Here is a 20947-nt window from a genome sequence, read left to right on the forward strand (position 1 = left end):
ACTTGCTTCTATAAATGTTAAAACAAACAATTGTCCATTCATATTCAATATCAACATTAAATCAGAATCATGTTTGGAAAGTATTGATAGGGATACAAGGCGATCGAATTTTATTTTTGAAGTACTATTGTTTCACTTAATCAAGTTTTCTTTTCATGTAATTAATAACAGTTAGTTGATCAAACAAATTAGATGTCAATTACATCATACATCCTGGTGAGGCCCCTATTAATTACATTATATTAAGATCAATCGATACACACATATATATAAGTAGCAAACAACGATATCCCATTTTGAATACAGAGAGCAAATATTTCTGAACTCTAACAATAATATAAACAATTTTACTTTTGACTAGATTTTTACCCGTATTTCATTCATGATTGTATGTCTTAACATTAGAGAAATATCATTTACAAGATTAGTTTGGCGTCAGCATTCAAAATAGACCACATTTGCGTCAAAGATCATTTGTTTTCGACAAATTTAAATATGTCATAAATCTTAATGTTATAGAATAGATACCAATATAATAAAACCTGGTTACGATACTGAAGATACGCTAGACATCTTACGCTAACAGGACTAAGTTACTAGTACAACTGTTTTCACACCGGTCACTGTTTCTTCGATAGTTCTCTGGTCTCCGATGTAAACTCTATTTTAGAATGAGTGGACCCCGAGTTATAGCTGAGTCTGCTGCTGTTAGACCTCTGATGTCTCGCCATGCTCGGCATCATGACTTTTATCTGTGGCTCGGTGATACTCCTCTGTGGGGCCCAGTTTGCGGGTATTTTACCATGTCTGGAGACACCTCCCCGCGTGGTTTGAGTCTGGAACTGAATAGCTTTGAGTGTAAGATCCTCCTGTACCGGCAGCGTTTCAAGGGAGGTAGCCAGTTTCCCAAAGCGTTCGTCCTGCGCTGGCACCCCACGCACTAGGTAATCCTTTCCGCGATATTTCTCGTATCGCTCCATCGTCTTTGGATCGAGGTCGACCACCGTGGGGAATTTTGTGACAACAGTTTTATCGCGGTACAGCACTATCTCCGTGCGTTCCCTAGGGAGCTGAACCCTGGGGCTGAGGGGGACGTGGATTTTGCTGTGGTCACTGGTGGAGGAGTACCGGGGGTTATGGTATACTGTCTCCATCCCGCGCGGGCGTTCCTTGGCTTCACTGTACGTGTACGTGGGTAAATTCATTGACGCCACACGCACGTTGTCCTCCCTCCTCCATTTATTTTGTTTTCTCTTCTGCCTGTTCAGAAACGTGCGAATGTTTTGTTCGTGAAAGAATCTGTTTCGTTTCTGAGTGCTGGACAGGTGGGAGACGGTCATGTCCAGACGCCTGTCCTGGCCAGCGTTATCGGACAATATCGCCCTGTGGATCTTGGTCTTGGGCAGGGCATGACGGACGCTGAGATAGTGCTGGATTCGTAAGGAACGCGGGCTGTTCATGTCCTTGTCCGTGCTGATGGCCAGGGCCCCCGTGAACTGTTCTCCTTCATTCGTAGGCTCCATGATACACAATTTATCCTCACCGTCGTCTTTTTCTTACCCAGAACACTGACGGGTTCATTCTACAGAGTCCCGTCCGTCCCTCTCCTACATAAATAGTGTACAGTTTTGACTACTTGGTAACCTGTTGAGACGCACTGCTGAACATTAAACCGCGTTATGTGGAACAGAATGTCACCCTAAACCTTCCAATTCACCGCGAAGGGCATAGTTACACGTATAAAGTATTGGGTGACTATTAGTATGTAAAAAGCCCGTGTCTATCTCGAGTTCTCCTCATTAAGGGTGACGCAGGAGGCCGCAGTAGCTAAGTGATACCTAACCAGAATGCACTGCACTCCCACGGTATTTACACTTCAATAACTTTCTGCCGAACAACATCTGAGTCAATTAAACAATCACCGCCATTTCAATGGACCATAGTTCAATTCTACAAGATATGTTAGCCCCACTTTTCTTTTGTAAGATTATGATTATGAGTATTATTTATAAACAGTGGGTATTCTCCCCTTGGTAAACAGTATTACGTGCAGGGCTAAAGCAAGGTTAATGTGGCAATAGGCAGTGTTTCTTTGTGAAGACGGGTTGCCCATAAATATCTCACCCGGCGTTCACAATATTGAGAAAGGAAGGTCATTCTATTCACGAGAAAGCAAATGTCGTGCAGCAAACAAAATGTCCCCTTCCTTCGGGTTAGGTGGAGGATTGGTTTTCTTATTTTGATATTTTTTTTCATTCTGCTTTGCAAGAGGTCGAAGGCGCACTCGTTGTTGACGTTTTTGTTAGGACGAACATCTGTTCTTGTTTATGATTTTTTTTCTGCGTCAAATATGCGAATAATCGTGATTTCCGCCACGTATAACACCATTTGATTTAACAATATGAAGGATTAGCATGCCTAAATACTTGCATATGCTTTCCTTAATAAACACTAAAAATGGTAAAAAAAGTATCCAAAACAGACGTTAAAATGATAGAGTAAGTCAACCCAAGGTAGCTGAGGTAATTTATTTTTTAGTTAAAACGTATTTTTTAACATCAACATACGATCATGAATTTTTATTAATACGAAACTTGATATCTTCAAGTTCTGTTGAAGGTCTGCATTAAATGATCATCACAGTTCTTTTCTATCAACTCCTCTCTCTCTCTCTCTCTCTCTCTCTCTCTCTCTCTCATCAAATCAAATCAAATCAAATGTTTAGATTAAATAATAGTGGTTCTTTGCTATGACGATTATTTTGGACGTGTTCACAGTTTATTGCTGCCCTGATCTGGGCGCTATCCATGCCATGCTGTTTAACTCCAAAACATGCTCCTTTGCCCTCTGTCTCAGCTCCCCCAAACTGGAGGTACAGTCCTTCAAGTGATAGTTTATGGTAGCGGCTGAAGGGGGCAGCACTGGAGGTAAGACAGACAGAAACGGCGACCGCTCCTGTCTTTCTTCTTCCGACCTAAATGACACTTTGCCTTCGGAATCAATCTTCTTCAGCTTTTGAAATTTTCTCCATTTGGCGCGTCTGTTTTGAAACCACACCTGAGTATATAAAAATTAGGTACAAAGAAATAAATCACTTCTAAAAGAGAGCATTTGTGTCGTTAAAGAATTGTTATCGTTAGCTATCACTTCGTTTGCTCACTCCTTTCAATGCAAAGTCTTTATTGATCTTTATTTTAATCCATTGGTAGGAATATAGCCGAAATATATTTCACATAGCGACGTAAAAAGCCCTCGGCGATGGATCAGATTGTTGAAATTATAATGCAAATCAATTTATTAAAAGTAAAATGTTTATCAAATGATATGATTCATATTTTTCTTCTAACATGAATTATTTCCATGGACACATTTTAATCACTTTATGAATACATATAACTTTGCCACATTAAATTTTCACTTTAAAGATGAGCCTCGTTAATTCATTAGCACCTGTATTCTTGATTCCGCCAAATGCAGCCTGACAGCCAGCGTCTCTCGCATGAAGATATCAGGATAGTGTGTGGCCTGAAAAGTGCGCTCCAGCTCGCGCAGCTGATACGGCGTGAAGTTGGTGCGGACCCGAAGGCGCCGGGTACACGGTCTTTCTGGCACGTGCATTCTGGTGCCTACAGTTAAACAAAAACGTATAAAAAGTGTTTTCCTTATTACATAGTAACCGAGGAAGAATGTTCTGTGAAACGGATTTTGTATTCAGATTTGTATTTGTCTTTTAATTTTGGTCGTAGACGAAATCCACAATCTTCTCTCATTATTGTACGCTACAGGAATTGATTTTGTGTTTCAACATTAAAAGTCGTATTATCTATCACAAAAATTTCTACTTTCAATAAAGGGTGATTACTCCTATATAGTTATGCTATATCTGTTAATGAGGGTTTTTACAGTATTTTAAAGTGAAAAAATTAAAATTCGATTTTGAGCAAAAATTCATTGGAAAAATGGTTGTGATGAGACATTGTTGTAGAAAATCCACATACCTTCCACATTATCTTGTACACTCGTTATCTCACAAAGCTCTTCTCCTCTTCCATTAGATGTCTGCTGGTATACTGTTACGTCAGGGCTCCCCCCTCTCTGTATATTATCATCATGTGTCCTTCTCCATTCATGCGCCTCTCTCTCTTCACTTATATTGCTTTCTTCAGCTGACGATGTTTCATTATAAATTCTGCGACTCGGTCCAGTTCCCAAAATTCTATCTATTCCAAAATTCAGTTTCAAGGATGTGTTTGCCATAACTTTTTAAACGCTTTAAAATACTTTCTTCTTTTTTACTGTACGTCCAATGTTCCTGGGAATGGATGCTTTTTGCTGTTTAACTTTGTGAGTCTCGTTTAATGTACAGAGCCGTCGCTGGGGTTATTAATAAAATAGCGCTAATATGGCTAATCCAATCAAGCAATTTCCTGAATAATTAACACGTTTGAAACTAATGACTCTTGATTTGAATGATCTGATAAAAAAAAGCTGTATTCAGGTGGTATGTGCTACCTGGGATGAAAACAAGCCCAAAGAGTCGTAGATCAATCATTTTTTATCATTTAGACGGTGAAATAGTACACATCCAGCAAATAGTATGTCTACATCATTTTGCAGTAGTTAAAAGCAAGGTCTATATTTAAAGTTAATGAAATGCATTGGGAGGTAATTGTACAAATTTCAGCCAAATATGTCTGGACTGAATCTAAAACTTCTGAATAATTGAACGTTACCGTGGACGTTTTATTTGCAAAATGGATTGATCTCGCGCCTTGTGTACCGTTGTCAGGAAGTGTGGGAAAGAAATCGTCTGCGCATTCTAAAGTGCCTGGGTTTTTCGTTCCAACACAATTTGTAGACCCCAGTGCGGCCTGCTTTCAGTCCAAATTTGTAATTAGTATTGGTATTTTCTTTTTGCCTTTTTAATGTCTCAGGATATTAACGAAAGCATAAAAGTGCAAGGCGGCTTAATGTTCTTTTTATTATTGTGTTTACTGGTGCATTCTATACATATATTAGTAAATACGCCCTACTGTCCAATAACGTAAATTTCAATCTTCAAGATAGAATTGTTTATATTGAGTAGATATCCATGCTGTGACATCGGCATTAAGAGTACATATGGCTAAAAGACAAAAGTGAGCATAAAATTGTCACAAATATAATTTTAATATTTGTAACTTCATTCTTCGCGCCGATATCATGAGCTACTGCGTCGTGGTTGCAGTCGTTTGTATTGCAGCATGTCTTCAGGCACTGTTGTCCGGCGTAAGTCTTCCGACACGTGCCGACCCTGGCCTCCGCGCAACCGCCACCGTTCACGTGCAGCGTGCCACGCCCACACTGGCGGGCCACGTATGTGACGTCAGAGCTGTTGGTGTAGAATAACGTCTGCAAGATATAAAAAGTTGAAAAAAGATTCCTGATTAAACAGTATTCAGCAATGAGCAAGTGTGTATGTGTTGGAGGAGAGAGGGGTGGGTGGTTACGATTAAAAAAATGAATTAGCTACGGGGTATTCCCCTTAGTCTTGTTGTATCCCGCGTTTGTGACGTGTTTCAGAAAAATTAAGAAGCAAGCCCTTTCTTCCCGTTTACGTCTCTTAAGTCCGTGAACTTCCAACCTACCCAACAGTCTTGTCTTGTGCACGGCGCGCCCTCTCCAGTCTGCCGTGCTTTACACCGTTCAAAATGATCACTTCCCTTCCTAGCCTCACAGACATGACATCTTAACTGGATAAAGCAATACCACAGTATGTGCAGAAACATAAATTATTGTATTTGACCTTTGCAGGGAAATAGAGAACTACACTGATTCTAATAAGTACATAATATAAAACATATAGCTTATATATTTTGTAGCAGTATATATTCTGTAGAAGTAAAATTAATGGTGATGAATTTTCTAAATATATTTAATTGAGTTTCTCTAGATTAAAATAAAAAACTACAAATCACCTGTACCAGAGCCGACGTATGCTCGCCTAAGGCCGAGGCATTGAAAACAAGAACTGTAAAACGAAGATTTATCAATAATGAACGCAGAGCATTTAATGAAAGATTCTGGTTTTCCCTTAAATGACGAAAGTTTATAGGTATGCTCAGTACACAAAAGCGGATTCTAAAAACCAGTTATTGAACGTCTCAAATTTACAAATTCCATTTGAATTTGACGATATGGAGTTTTGTCGAAGAAGAGGTATTTTGATTTGAATTTTTTTTTATTGCTTTCTTTTTGCCTAGAAGGTCTAAAAAGCAAACATATGTTCGCTGACGCTGCTGACCTTATAATTAAGTTTACACAATACGCAGACTGACTAAGTTTTGCCATACCTTGATGGCCTTTAAACTGAGGCAATAGGTGCTGAAGCCTCAAACACTGCACCAGGACAATGTTTAATGTCACCAGCAGCGTCCAGAGTGCTGTATATGGAGGCGACATCAGACTTCAGCCATCTACTGCCTCCGTGTTAGCTGGAATGAAAATACCTTGGAATACCTATCCACATTTATGCTATCAGATTTTGGTTCTATAGTTGTATTCACATGAATGCTCGGACATATGATATAAGGCGCAATTTTTTCCACATTTCATTCCTGGCATTTTTAAATTCGCAGAAAACGGAGACATTTAGAATTTGAGGTGCCCGTATGTTATAACATGGAATTCTTTAATCAAGCCTTCTCCCCCTGTCGCAAACTAAGATACCCTCCTCTTATCCTCCGTAATTTAGGCACTAACACATGTACACTGTTGTATGTCTTAGCTTCAATTTATATAGCGATACCTACGTAATGTATTGTATGTGTAGAGGAGTATAAATTCAACCTTTTGCCTGATGGTTCACAATAGACGCACAAAAACCGCCCATTTACCAAACTAAACAGGTCACATATGGAGTTGTTTTTGTCTACATACTTCATATTTAGGAGGACAGTATTTAATTTCGCATTTTTATACTGAGAATTTCATAAAATTAAAGGAAAGCTGAAAACGCACAAGCTTACCTTCCGTTGCCCAGCTCAACACATTAGATCTTTCATCCATATAGTTCAGTAGAGGCCGAGCCAGGTGATATGTTATTTGGACTTCTAATTAATGTCGATTTGATATAGTAAGTTTGAGATAACATTATAACTTGCGGATACGGTTCTTTCAGACTGTATCAGCATCGTTTGTGCTATATTGTGAAAAGAATTTGGTTAATCAGCAAATGTCAGCCGGCCTCTCAAAATAAGAAGTAAAGGCCGAGGCACTAGTGCGCGTATTTAAACATACCGGGTATGTAGGACATATATGCGTCTTACTCTCGCACCCTACTCTCCTGTTTATAACGCGTTTCTTAACGTGCATTAATATCGAATAACATTATAAATGTTAAACTAATAATACTTAAATCTGCCTTATGTATATAGGTGAAAATAAAAGGATAAGAAGACATTATATAACTAGTAAGTATTATTTATGTTATGCAACTCATCCGTCAACGAATTCATAGTCACACAAGAAGGTGCTCGATTATATGATATACATATATACAAAAACACAGTTTTAGCAATATTAAACAGCATTTTGCAAGGAATACAAAGCGACATCGTGGAAATATTTCCAACAAAAATCACTTACTTCGATCTAAATATCTCAGTAAATCAAGTACATCATACGATGGATGTCTTTAATGTAAACAGGTATGCTCATATAATTATATATATACATGAAATTAGCAAGAGTGAATTTTCATACACTGCTGTGGCAGGAATGGTAGTCCATTAGGAACCGTAGTCCGTTCCCCTTTACTTTGTACATGTGACCTTCATCCCATATACTAACCCCAATACTACGACTACCCCTAACCTGTACTCATCAAATGGGACTCCGTGCTTCAATTCCTAATACTACCATTCCTGTCACAACAGGACAAAGAATCTATTTCCAAATACCCCCTCCCATCCCAGCATGATTTATAGTCGCATTCAAATGCTACATTCCGCTGATATAATTCTGCGTGGTGCAATGTCAATTGCAAGTATGTCAAATAAATAATACAAATAGAATTCACACTAAAAAGCAAAGGAATCTAATATATCAAAAAGAGAAGAGACAAATTGAAATACGCAAATCTTAGAAAATGGAGTGAATAATTCACAGTTTACACCCAAGCATTTCTGTGCCGTTTTCAAACTTTTTTCCTGAAAGACCTGCCTCTCAATGACAAGTTAAAACTTTCAAATGCATGGATTAGATCAAGAATGTATCATTGTTCTAAACAGTACCCAGTGGCACCGCTCGCCCTCTATAATACCAAACGTCAAGTGTGTGTGTGTGTGTGTGTGTGTGTGTGTGTGTGTGTGTGTGTGGGAGGGGGGGGGGTTCGCATTCGCGAATTCCTTCAAATAATCCTGGACCCGCCCCTGATGTACATTCTTGATTAGACCAACAGTGATGTAAAAAAAATCACTCGTAATTATTAGCCTCAATACCACATATCATACGTTGTTACATTTTTACATCAAAAATGTTGAATTCGAGTTCGACCAAATAAAATCTTTTTTTGTTTTTAAAATGTTTTTACATATTGTTTTTTGTACACATATACCGTTCATCAGTCACCGTACAACACTATATCAGGATTTTCCCCAGCAACACTATGCTAAGGAATCCGATGAGGTGTAAGGACAGTGAGCAAGATGCGCTCATAGCTGCCCTTTTAGAATTGCATTCGTCAACGAGTTCGCTGTCTTCGTTGCATTTGCTTTCCTTGCAGCAGCATTGGCAGCTTTCTGCGGTATACTGACATTCGTTTTTCTCACAGGTCATTTTGCTGTTAATGTAGGACTTACAGCCCACCGTTATCCGTTTAGGCGATTTGTCTCCAGTGGTGTAGTTCACAAACAACTGAAACATAATTAAGACAATTAATTAAGCTTCTGATAGCCGATGTGGGCAATAAACATTTCACTGAATTACTGATGTGACGGTGTATACCTTTTCTTTTATAGTGCAGCAGTGGCCAATGTATGCATGTTGAATGGTCTATTTTAGCAGCAGTACAATGCTCAGTTCGAAACACGTAGGAAGTTTGGTCTAACATGCAAGTCAAATGAGGTATGGACGATTCAAGACAAAAATACCAAGTAACCTAATAAAGGTATTACAATTACGTACCCAACAGATATCCGACGAGCACGTGTCGGTGATATTATGCAATTCTTCTGATTTTGTTGTGGTGCCCTGAGTGCAAGTAAACTGAAAGTTGAAATTAATAACAAATGTCAGCAAGAGTATGTCCAGTAATTCGTGATATTTTCTTTAGCATTTGTCATACAGATGATTATGTGATGGCGGTGAACACGTGAAGAAGAAGAAGAAGGAGAAGAGAGAGAGAGAGAGAGAGAGAGAGAGAGAGAGAGAGCAAAATTAACTCTATTATATGACTGAAACGCGAAAAAAGAAGATAACAACCTTTCCAGATTTGGGTGTAGTCCCGCCCTTTGTTGTTTCTGGCTGCGTGACACCACCCCCCGTGCCGGAGGTGGTCATTTGGGCCGTGGGTGGTGGAGTCGGTGCTGCACTGCCGGTACTGTTGGACGGGGCGGAGCTAGGAGTTGTGGATGAAGCGCCCTGTGATGATGTTAATGGCGGCACTGATGACGGAGCTGATGGTGGCGTTGATGACGGAGCTGATGGCGGCACTGATGACGGAGCTGGTGGTGGCGTTGATGACGGAGCTGATGGCGGCACTGATGACGGAGCTGATGGTGGCGTTGATGACGGAGCTGATGGCGGCACTGATGACGGAGCTGGTGGTGGCGTTGATGACGGAGCTGATGGCGGCACTGATGACGGAGCTGATGGTGGCGTTGATGACGGAGCTGATGGCGGCACTGATGACGGAGCTGATGGTGGCGTTGATGACGGAGCTGATGGCGGCACTGATGACGGAGCTGATGGTGGCGTTGATGACGGAGCTGGTGGCGGTGCCGATGACGGCGCTGTTGGCATTGCTGATGACGGCAATGACGATACAGTAGTCGAAATGGGTGTCAAAACTGAAGACGTAGGGAGTTGTGTCGTATTTGTTTCCACTGTATCAGTTGCCGAACTGCTTATCACAAGTGGAGATGCTGTTACCATTGTATTATTTGTAGTGTTTATCGCTAATGTTGCATTCTGGCAGTGTATTACTGTGAAAATATAAATCAACAATTCTGGTTAATAAAATCTGTAAGACGTTGGTTGGAATAGATAAATTGTGTTATTTTATAGGCCTATATTTTTAAATATTAAAATCATTGAGATGCGTTGTGTATCTTCTTTGACCTACATGATTGCAACCACGCCGTTACTTTACTATCGATAAGAACCATGAAGTACACTTTTAATAACATCGTCAAGGTGGGGCTAATGGCACAAAATATAAAATAACATGAGCCTAGACTACATTTGCACCGTGCGCTTTAAAGCGTATTTTCTGTACGATTTATTTATTTATTTATATCGTAAGAAGCTACGGGCTACGGCAAGTACGTTTTCATTAATTGCGGGTCCCGTGGTATTTCTATGACATGACCTTGAGAACACGTAGGGAAAAATCGGCGGTCGGTTGAACAGTGATCGCACGGAGCCTTCACAATTTCAGTTGAGTTGTTGCACGCCTTCAGTGAGGCTTCCTTGAAGGTCGACGCGTTTTTTGTACACCCCCTATTATTTTAAACACCCATGGAATCAGAGTACTCTCTGACCACAGGGTGCACTAGTAGTCTGTTACAAAAATTGCTGATAACGGTGTGATTTTGTATAGTATTTAAGTGGGGCTCTGATACCAGAGGGAAGGATCAGAGTAAAGAAAAGCACAACTTCATGCAAAATTCATGCAAGTGAACTTTTCTAAGTTTTAAACTTCTTTGCTATTTTATCTTTACCTCCTAAAACCATCAAAGGTGTAAGGGAAGAGACCAACAACAGGTTCAATCATTTACACGGTCACCGCAAGCCCACCGAACAATACCCGTGAGGGAACTGTGCGATTCCGTCTACGATAATGCTACGGCATACGGGCTTACGAATTTTAAAATTTGTAAAAAGTTTAAGCTTTGCAAAATCGTAGAGGTTACGGATGACTTGAATCCGTTTGATTTTGTTCGATTCCGCGCGGCCACCGCCCGCCTCTATACAGACGCCGCACGAAAAAGGATTACTGGCAGTATACGAGCACCGCAAAGACAAATGTAATCTAGGCTTAAGAATTTTATTCGGAGATAATCAGAAAATACTTAGAAGCAGTCATAATCTGATATTTTTGATATCCGTAAAAATAGGCCAAACATTTATCACACTGTATAAAACTCATGTTTGTACAGAGATAAGTTACAAGACAGTTATATACCATTCAGTTTTTTTCAATCGACCCCCCCCCCAAGAAAAAAAGAAATGCCAAACTCATATTTGTTTTGTCTTTTTACTACAAAAAACTTGTTCATTGTGAAATCAATTATTTTCAGTACAGTTGCAAATTACATTAATTGCATGAAAACCATTGCTTGTGTTTTATATACTTTGTAAAACACGTGTGTTATCTAAAATCCATTCCAGACCGTCTTACCTCCGAACAGTGCCACAAGGACGGTCAATGTCACAGTTGTTCCCGTAGTCATGGTGACCATACTTGACCTTATTTACCTGAAGAAGATATGATAAATACGTACAAGATTAAACTATCGGTTATCTGAGTTTTAGATATGAGAACTATAGATATGTTCTTTATGCATCTGCATGCAGCTCTTAGATTGCAAATCCCACATACTAGAAATTCGTGTATTTTCTTCAAACGAATCGTTGATACTTGTACAAAAATAAAATGAATTACAAAGGTATATAAAGTTACATGCACGAGTAGGTTCATTCAATAATGATTAATTTGTGACAATGATAAGAAAAATTAAAGTTGAAAATTTTTCAAAATTGTAAAAAGCAATATGATAAAAGCTTTTAAAACATCGCATAGTGTACTAGCATATCGAAAAGTATGACATTAGCCTTTGGAGTGTATGTAGACACATGTTAAATCTGTCTCACATTTACCTAGAGACAACTAGTATTGCTACTTTTTGATGACACAAATGAAGACGACGACTACTTCAGCAAAGTAGGTAATTTTATGTTTTTTAGATGCTCTTCCCATATTGTTGTAGATCCATGAGTGAAATTCCTATCCCAACTCTCTCTTTCTCTCTCTCTCTCTCTCTCTCTCACACACACACACACACACACACACACACACACACACACACACCTTTATACTGAGCTCGTGAATCCGAAGTGACATGGCATACACAAATCTTGTTTTCTACCTCAGCATTGCTTAATCGATATTTTTTCCCGTGACATGCCATTGGCTGGTTCTCGTTATGTCAAGAGGGTATCCTTTATTTCTTTACTGTATTTCCCTCTTATCTTATGCAAACAAAACCTTTAATATCAGGTAGTTAATCATGCTTTATGTTCACATTTTATGGAGTTTTGATTGAATCCGAATAGATCTGCCAGACACACTCACTACAGCTAGAGGGCGGTGCGTGGTGTTTCCACAGTCTCACACGGGTAAGCCTTCCATTTGGTATAACGATGTGTGTCGTGTGTGTTAGCTTGCCTTCACTCAGGGACAACGCTTGTTTGACGCAATTTAATAAATAGCCACGGTTAAGTTTTCATAGATAAAAACATTAAAGGTATCAAGGTAAATGTTTTCTGATAGACTCTTCTTTAATAAAAAAAATCTGTGTGTTTACCTTCCGGAGACAAACGTATTAAATCATATCTTAATGGAACATTAATGTTGACAGCTTGAGAAGGCCGGCCGCCGAGGAAACGGCCCCTGTGAAAATATGTCTCGTTTGACGCTAACTTACGGTTCTCAATCTGTCCTAGAACATGATGTTTTTCTCTTTTAATGAAAAATGTTCTTTATCTGTTCTAGGACATTCTGAAGGACTTAAAGAAAAAAAAAAACAGTTCTCAAGCTGTTACATTCATTACAGAACAACATTAGAACTGTAAAAAGATACACCAAATGTTCTAGAATAGATTGAGGAGTGTAAGTGAACGTTAAACGAGACAATGAGGGGGGGAGGGTCAATAAAAAGCCACTAAATGTATGCTATCGACATTGGAATAAAATAAACATAAAAAAATACCAGAAATATAATTTGTCCATTGTATACCAGAGCAAGCCTCTAGATTGCGACATCTGCGAAGTTGCACAAACAACGTCTGATCTATCGTTTTTGTTTACATTAAGAAGTGTCAGAGATAGCGTTTAGTACCATCTAACAACGCCGACTGTGTGAGCGTGTTCTACCACACAGATTGCTACCTGCACATTGAAGTATTGTGTCAAGCAGTCATAGCTCTGATGTCTAATTTCTGGATTCTCATTTATTATATACTTCTGTTCAATTTCTTGATTCCTATGATTACGCGCGCTGGCTGCTGCAAAGTTCATTTATACAAAGTAGAAAATGAGCCGTATACAAGCGTATTAAAATATCACATGTGTACTTACTTCATGTATTAAGTAAGGTAACAATTATATGTAAGTGGTATTAATATGTCAAAGTATGCTATTCAGTATTATCCTTATTGTATACATGTATATAATACTACTCTTCGTAGATTAGTGGGCCAGCAAATGTCAAACCATGTTCACATTTGGTGCTCAATGAATATAACTATTTTAAAATTATAATATTACATGATTTAGATACACCATCCGATTAAGTACCCCACTCTTACAAAGAGGCCGATACTGAAGCTGTAGACAAAAATGAAGACATTTTGTTTCTTGTAAACTGACTTGAAACAATAATTTATAACATCAGTAGAACAATGAAGAAAGGCCACGACATCCCTTTTGTTAAAAAATATGAACGAACAATGACCAAAATTCAGGAAATTCTAACATAGAAAAGTCACATTCTTCATATGACTATACATTCATTAAAGATGATAAGAATCCTTTAATTCCATTTTATCACCTCCCTTTTTTATTTTCATATTTGTTTTGCCTTTGACGTAATGTTATTGTACACAAACCGCTACCGTATGTACCATTTATTGCTGATATACTTGACTCAAGCGTGCAATAAAGACGTTTGCCACGACAACAAAAAATAGACAAACTAGTCGGATCCACCCACTGTAAAAATTGTGGCTCATCAGCCTTTTTCCTTCGCTAGAGATGACCCTATTCCCAGTGTTAAAGCGCATGCCACAGAATGCTGGCAGCGGTGTTATTTCATAAGGAAGTCCTTTTTGGGATACATTAACCCGAATCAATATCCACTTAGGACATGAAAACACTGACATCAAGGTTAACAAACGCATCTCATATATTATGATAGGAAGAAGCGCAAGAAAACAATTGTTCTTAATTAATTGAATCAAAATACAGAACATGTAGCCTGTAATTCAACCAAAGTAAAGCGACTTAAAATACTGACAACTGTCGTACTTAATATGAGTAACAATCCGTTTGTGATTACTGAAATGAAAGAAAAAGAAAATGTTTTTATCTATTTATTTTTGTTTATTTTCCTTTTTATCCTTTTCGTGTGAGTGAAGATAAAACGTGTTCTATGGCAAGCCTCAAATATTAGCCAAAAGTAAAAGAAGAAAGTTTTTTCTGTCGAGTTTCATTTTCTAATATAATAAAAAAAAAAACACATTTCTTCGAACGTATCTCTTCGAGAGATAATATGTGAACAACGAAAGTTAATCTTTTTGATATTAACCCAAGCTGTTTCAGCGTAATTATCCAAACAAAAGTAAAAGAACAGAGACACAGTTTTTTCTGTCGAGTTTCATTTTCAGTCAATTTTGATAGACTATATTTTAGTTTCTCCTGATTCTTCCAAACTTTTAAGTTAAATCAATGAGACCTAAGAGAAATTAAAGATACTCAAGCACGAGGCACTACAGAAAACCTTGATTATCACTGAAAATCAAATTAAATGTTCCAGTAGATTATAAGCCAAATTTTGGGTTAAAACAAATAACAGGAACTACTTTTAATTATTTTTGATACACACTCCATAGCTAATTAAGTTTAAATTTTATCTATGTAGAGAACCTAATTTGAAATTTTTGATGAAAAGATTCTTTTCTTCAAATATTTCAAATTAGGTTCTATAAAAATTCTCATATAATAAAAAACATATTTCTTCGAACATATATCTTCGAAAGATATGTGAACAACGAAAGTTAATCTTTTTTATGTCAACCCAAGCTGTTTTCAGGGTGAATCTACGTAACGTTTATCATATGATAATAAGTGGTAACTAAAAAACATCTTACCGAATTAATCCAGAATATACTCTTCTCGTGTCTTCTCTTTTGTTGTCAAAGCTGTATTAACGACAACCACCACAGCGTCTGATACCAGTGTTTCCTGATAAACCTTGTTGCCATGGTGAAATCATAACTTTATCGTGTTGGCGAGAATCATAAGATATGACATGAGGGGGCACCTGCAGCGTGACCAAGATGTCCAATATGACATGTCGGTATCTTAATGACCGTATTGAACATAGTATAAAGACTTTTCTTCATTGTTGATTTTTATTATTGTGTCCAATTTGTATGGGATATTAGATGAGATGAAATTGGACATTTAGAAAAGGGACATGTGCTTCCTTACAACGTCAGGCAGCACAGTTCAGTCCACATTTAATTTAAAGCTCAATTTCAAACCATGCAATGATTTCGTGCTGTCGAACGTTTAATAGTACTATGAATATCAATTTTAAAACATCGGTCTTATAATTCTAGTAGAAAATGATGCATTTACTTAGCGGATAACCAAATAGGTTCTGGCACCTTCTACTATAGACAGAGAGTGCCCTCCTCGGGTTTTCCGTTCTCCGAACTAATCAAGTGTTCTTATACCAGTTGAAGAGTCACCACGCTGCGTAATAAAGATAAGATCTGTCGGACAGACAGCTGGCTGTTCAGTGGGTTTATATGGATTAGTTCACAGCAACAAGGATGTACTTATGAGGGACTGCTTTTGGTTTCCAAAATAAACCGAAGATACGAATTTATTTTTTCATTATTTTATCTGAATATTTATCAAAAGATTATCTCGATAGATCCAGAGTCCAGATCCGTATGCCCTCTTCGCTCCATGGAGGGAGCAGGGTGGGGGGGTGGGGATAACTTAGGGCCTGGATCCCAGGCTGATCAAAAGCCTTGCATTGATAAACAAATGTCACACACGACATCATTATTTGGACATTTGGCATGATCAGTCACTGGGGTATGGGGGTTAGGGCGTGGGGTACAAAAAGTAAAGTAAAATCTCTGATGTTTGTCCAGTGACAAATTGGTGATGTACATATTATTGGTATTGGAGCGATGATTTTGCCCCAAGTCCGGGTTCAAACAGGATGTCCCCGGTTTTGGTACAAATTGATGTCGATACTTCAAAATGTTTTTTTTATGTAGAGACGGATGCTTAAATGTCATAAAGAATAACAAGCTATATATCAGTTGATGTTTATTGCTCATTTATTGGCGCCATTTTGATATGCTTCAAAAGAACACACAAGACACTTTGCCTAAATTAGCTGAGGAACAAACTTCATTTTTTATCGGGCCGTACTGTATACTAGTATATGTCACTCTATAAAAACAGAGACATAATGCTTAAAGGCAAACAGCAGAAACATTGCGACCTTCATTCGTGACTTTTAGCCTGTGGTTCAATTGACTTCTATAAAAAAAACCGACACACCATGCCAGAATATGATAGCCTTGAAACTCTTTTGCTTAACTGTGACACAACCCATCCCATCTCTCCACTTGTAAAATACTAACTGAATGGATAATTGTTGTACTCTTTGACCGGGAGATAAAACTGTTGGTCAGGTGGGTTGCAGCTGCGATGTTAAAGCGGGTACAACTCGCTGCAATGATGTAACCACTGAGAGCGCAACTAACACAATGTCACGTCACTGTTGAACTGTGTGTGTGTGAGAGAGAGAGAGAGAGAGAGAGAGAGAGAGAGAGAGAGAGAGAGAGAGATTATGTCTTCTTGTACCTCCACAAACAATTTTGGTCCATCTCTTACTGAATGTTGGTTTCTGTGAGTTTTTTCTCCTGGATAATGCAATGCATATAAAGCAAATAAAGTCACAAGACTACACATGGTTTTGACACAGAGCTCACTATTCATCTTCTCTTCTGTCACGTCTGGTCACATATTTCTGTCTTGAAAAGACAACTGTATACATCAACATTAACTTAAATCATCAATATAGAAAATTAAGGTTAACGAACAATGTTCTGTTTTATGTTCAATAATTTACATAGTTTAAAATTAACAAGCTATTTTCTTAACAGTATATGACATTCAGTTAATTTACCCATTCTTTACTAAGTATAAAAATACACTCATAAAATAATTGAAGAGAAGTGCCATACACATTACAGTGTATTTCTCCTACGGTCGTTATCTTACATGGATTCTTTTTATGCAGTCGGTTATCGGAGATGATCAAATCTATTTCCATGCTTGAAATAGCTTACACCTTGTTGATGGTTACCATGGCAACCAATATGGCCATCCACAGGCCAGGTTGCAAGAGGCCCATGTTCAAGGAAGACGTCGCTGAAGTTGGCGAGGGAGTCGGTGTGGAGACCGTCGAAGTGGTGTTTACTCCCAAGGCCGTTGCCCCTACTGCTGTGACTGATCCATTAGCCGAAGTTGTGGCTGTTACAGCAAAATTGAGAAACCCGTAATTAGGTTGTAATCAAACGACCCCCTTATTAATACATGTAGAACCGGGGACGATTCGAACCGATGCAGCAAATTTTATTTATATTTTTATCTAAATGGCTTACTACTGGTTTAATCGGAAAAAAGGCAAAATAATGCTTCGTAATAGTTCATATCTTTCAAAGATATCTTACAAAAATGTCAAACTAATTGCTGGATTAAAGCTGGTCAACCATGCCAGTTTTCAAAGTAAAAATTTACTTGGTGAGAGTATTACGTGTTACATATCACTATCTCACACCAATTTTCAAAGTAGCAAAATAGGCAATAAACGCTTGGCTATCCTATACTTCTATGTGCAGAAGCGCGTGGGTGGTGAATTTAACAACAAAAAAGGTAGATTTGCTTTTAAAGTGCTCGTTTTTATGGTAATATTATTCAAATAACATTATAAAGGGATAACAACCGTTCACTGGGGCCAAAAAAATGAATTTCCCATGGGTAAACGACGATTTCCCATACTTATCAAAAGTTAAAGAATCCGTTCCAACATACGAAGTTAGTCCCTGTTTTTAACAAAATATTGTTATTTATTTATTTATTTATTTATTTATATTTTTTTATGATCACTAATGATCTAAAATAACGCTAAAAAAAGCTTTTTTTGCCAATTTTATGTATGCCAAATATAAGGTATTGTAAAATTCACCAGCCCCTATACTGCATTGGCTAAAATAATTTTGTTAGACTTACCGACTGTTGATATCGCAGCGGTTGAACTGGAAGCACTCTGGCTGAAGACGCTAACACATGCTAATACTAAAAACAGAAAAATCATCTTTACAATTTTATATTTTAATCTTTTTCATCATCATCATATATATATATATATATATATATATATATATATATATATATATATATATATATATATATATATATATATATATATATATATATATATAAACCCGTTATTTATTTATTTATTTATTTATTGTCTTCCACATGCACTAGAAAATAATTTAGTAAAGCCGTTTGTCAATGCTTTGTTTGTTTCAAATATTAAAAACAAAATTCACTTCGAAAGAATAGCATTTGAATTATCCCTTTATAACGTTTCATGATCATACCGTCACTAGATTTCAATCTAATTTAACGAAAATTCCCCCTGTATCAAGTGTCCACTCACCTAAACAAAACAAGCTCACTGAACGAAGTCTTGCCATGATCAGTATCTTATCAGTATATCACCTCCAAGGATTTGGTCTTTCTGAGGATCTCGACTAAGAACAAATTTTGAGTTCAAACAGCTAAAACACAACAAAATAACAAATATGAAAATATATATATGTAAATGAAAAAAGTAAGGTGGGTTCCATTCTGTGGTCTCCGTGGATATTTGGCATGCTGTATACACATGCTGCTATCTCCTACCTACTTACTGGTAGTCTAGTTTTGTATCAACAAACACAAACCAAATGCTTGGGTTACCACATGTATTAAGTATGATTTCACTCCAGCCACCGTAAACCAGTGTTTAGCTTGATAATCCCGTAAATCTCAGGTCAGTCATTCAACAATCGCATCTTGCTTCGCAACTAAGGCATCAACAAAGTGATACTGCGTAAAGAAATGACTCTCAAGTCAACTCTGATATTTACCAGATGGATTTATCAGATATAAGGTCGGATTGCACTGTTATATTTAGTATCATATACTTGTACCGTGTGTAAGTCTTAATATAAGAAACAACCACTTCCATTTTAATGGTTTTAAACAGGAAAAAGTTAAACTCCGTTTAAATGTTTTAGAATAGAAACATAAACCAATATCTACAAGAGATAAATCAAGTCTAGATTCATAGTCAAGAAATATTTTACAACAAATTGTGTAGGTTTTTGCTACTATAAACATCATTACTGAGCGTATGTATCTTAGATTCACAAACCCAATTCTGAATTTTTTGACATTAAGTGGTACCATAAAATTTTCTATTGAAATATGTCAAAATTAGTGTGCTTTTCGTGGGCAAAGACAAAGACATGTAATTACACCAATTTAATCGATAAATAACTGCGGTTGGTATAATTAAAATAAATAAGTCGATCGCACTCACCTGATGCCTAAGATTTCGGTTTTGATCACCAAGTGGCGTGGAAAGTAAAGTTTCTAAATTCTTGTGACAAAAATGCATTTAGTCATCATTTGTTTATAGGCAACACCAAAACATCCTGATAAAACAAGCTTATCAGCGTGGAGACGAACGCGGTGTGAACCAATCACGTACAGACTACGGGAACAGCTGAAATTGTTTACCAAGAAACAAAGAAATGTGTATGGAAAACACTTTCGCTGCCGCCGCCGCTGCGACTGATATGGCCGCGGGTGCTGCGTGATTCTTCTCTGCTTTGTTTTGGACCATAAAGAGATATCTAGTTTTGCAAAAGCCACAAGTTCAACTTTTGAAGTAGGGTTATTGATGATAGATTTTTAAATGTTCCACATAAAACTTCGTACTTAAAACGCGTTCATGCATCTTAAATGAGTATTTAATTTAGCTTTTCATTTGTTCCTTTCTCTTGGACATGTACTCGGCACTTGGACACGTCTTCTTCTAGTGGGTGTTGCTAATAGTTTATCAATACACATGGGTCTTAACATTTGCAGTCTCTCGGCAAACTATTTTTAAGTTGTTTCACTCTTTTGCTTAACGCCAAAAAAACAAAAAACAATATATATATACAGACTTGACATTTAATATGGAATATTTTTTTCGAAATAATTTTTTATCAGTTTTTTCCTATTTTGCTGACTGATAAATGAAAATAAGGATTAAAATCGTGTTTTAATAACTTTAAATTATCTCTTTGATGTCATTGTGACATCAGTTTATTTATGGAATTCGCCAGAGAAGCAAACAAAAACACATTGCCTACTCCATGTCATACGACAACCATTAAAAGAGATATTTTGGATCTCCATATTTTACAAATTATCGTATGTAAAAGGGTAATACGCTCCACAGAAGACCCTCATGTCAGTTGCTAGTCACAGTAATGGTCGTTGTAACGCCTGGCCTCTACGTGGCTGTTGCCAGCGCTCTCAAGCGGCAAGGCATTTCTTGGGGGTAGGTTTTTAGAGTTCAATCTGAATAGCATTCCAGGCAACGGTCTA

The 20947-nt window shown here is 37.6% G+C and overlaps 3 protein-coding genes and 1 long non-coding RNA gene across 4 annotated transcripts; all 4 read right to left on the bottom strand.

Annotated features, from left to right (window-relative positions):
• Nucleotides 1-87: 87 nt before the first annotated feature.
• Nucleotides 88-1861, bottom strand: LOC106156427 (uncharacterized). The gene has a single exon (XM_087004238.1). It carries the CDS (start codon nucleotides 1521-1523, stop codon nucleotides 621-623), a length of 903 nt encoding a protein of 300 aa, XP_086860364.1. The 5' UTR covers nucleotides 1524-1861; the 3' UTR covers nucleotides 88-620.
• A 3101-nt stretch (nucleotides 1862-4962) lies between these two features.
• Nucleotides 4963-7144, bottom strand: LOC106156428 (uncharacterized). Its single transcript, XM_013531684.2, has 5 exons — nucleotides 7008-7144; nucleotides 6333-6473; nucleotides 5958-6010; nucleotides 5628-5732; nucleotides 4963-5391 (listed from the first exon to the last, which is right to left on the bottom strand). The coding sequence occupies exons 2-5, from the start codon at nucleotides 6439-6441 to the stop codon at nucleotides 5110-5112; spliced, it is 549 nt and encodes a 182-aa protein (XP_013387138.2). The 5' UTR covers nucleotides 6442-6473; nucleotides 7008-7144; the 3' UTR covers nucleotides 4963-5109.
• Nucleotides 7145-7440: 296 nt separating this feature from the next.
• LOC106164162 (uncharacterized) lies at nucleotides 7441-15537 on the bottom strand. Its single transcript, XM_013541971.2, has 5 exons — nucleotides 15352-15537; nucleotides 11603-11679; nucleotides 9463-10184; nucleotides 9166-9246; nucleotides 7441-8895 (listed from the first exon to the last, which is right to left on the bottom strand). The coding sequence occupies exons 2-5, from the start codon at nucleotides 11661-11663 to the stop codon at nucleotides 8620-8622; spliced, it is 1140 nt and encodes a 379-aa protein (XP_013397425.2). The 5' UTR covers nucleotides 11664-11679; nucleotides 15352-15537; the 3' UTR covers nucleotides 7441-8619.
• A 1008-nt stretch (nucleotides 15538-16545) lies between these two features.
• LOC106156431 (uncharacterized) lies at nucleotides 16546-19996 on the bottom strand. The gene is made up of 4 exons (XR_001237705.2): nucleotides 19890-19996; nucleotides 18963-19083; nucleotides 18527-18592; nucleotides 16546-17767 (listed from the first exon to the last, which is right to left on the bottom strand). It is a non-coding gene; the product is annotated as an uncharacterized LOC106156431 (long non-coding RNA).
• Nucleotides 19997-20947: the final 951 nt, after the last annotated feature.

The sequence above is a fragment of the Lingula anatina genome, chromosome 2 (assembly GCF_051362555.1).
Source record: "Lingula anatina isolate TDL-2025a chromosome 2, LinAna3.0, whole genome shotgun sequence".
Classification (NCBI taxonomy): domain Eukaryota; kingdom Metazoa; phylum Brachiopoda; class Lingulata; order Lingulida; family Lingulidae; genus Lingula; species Lingula anatina.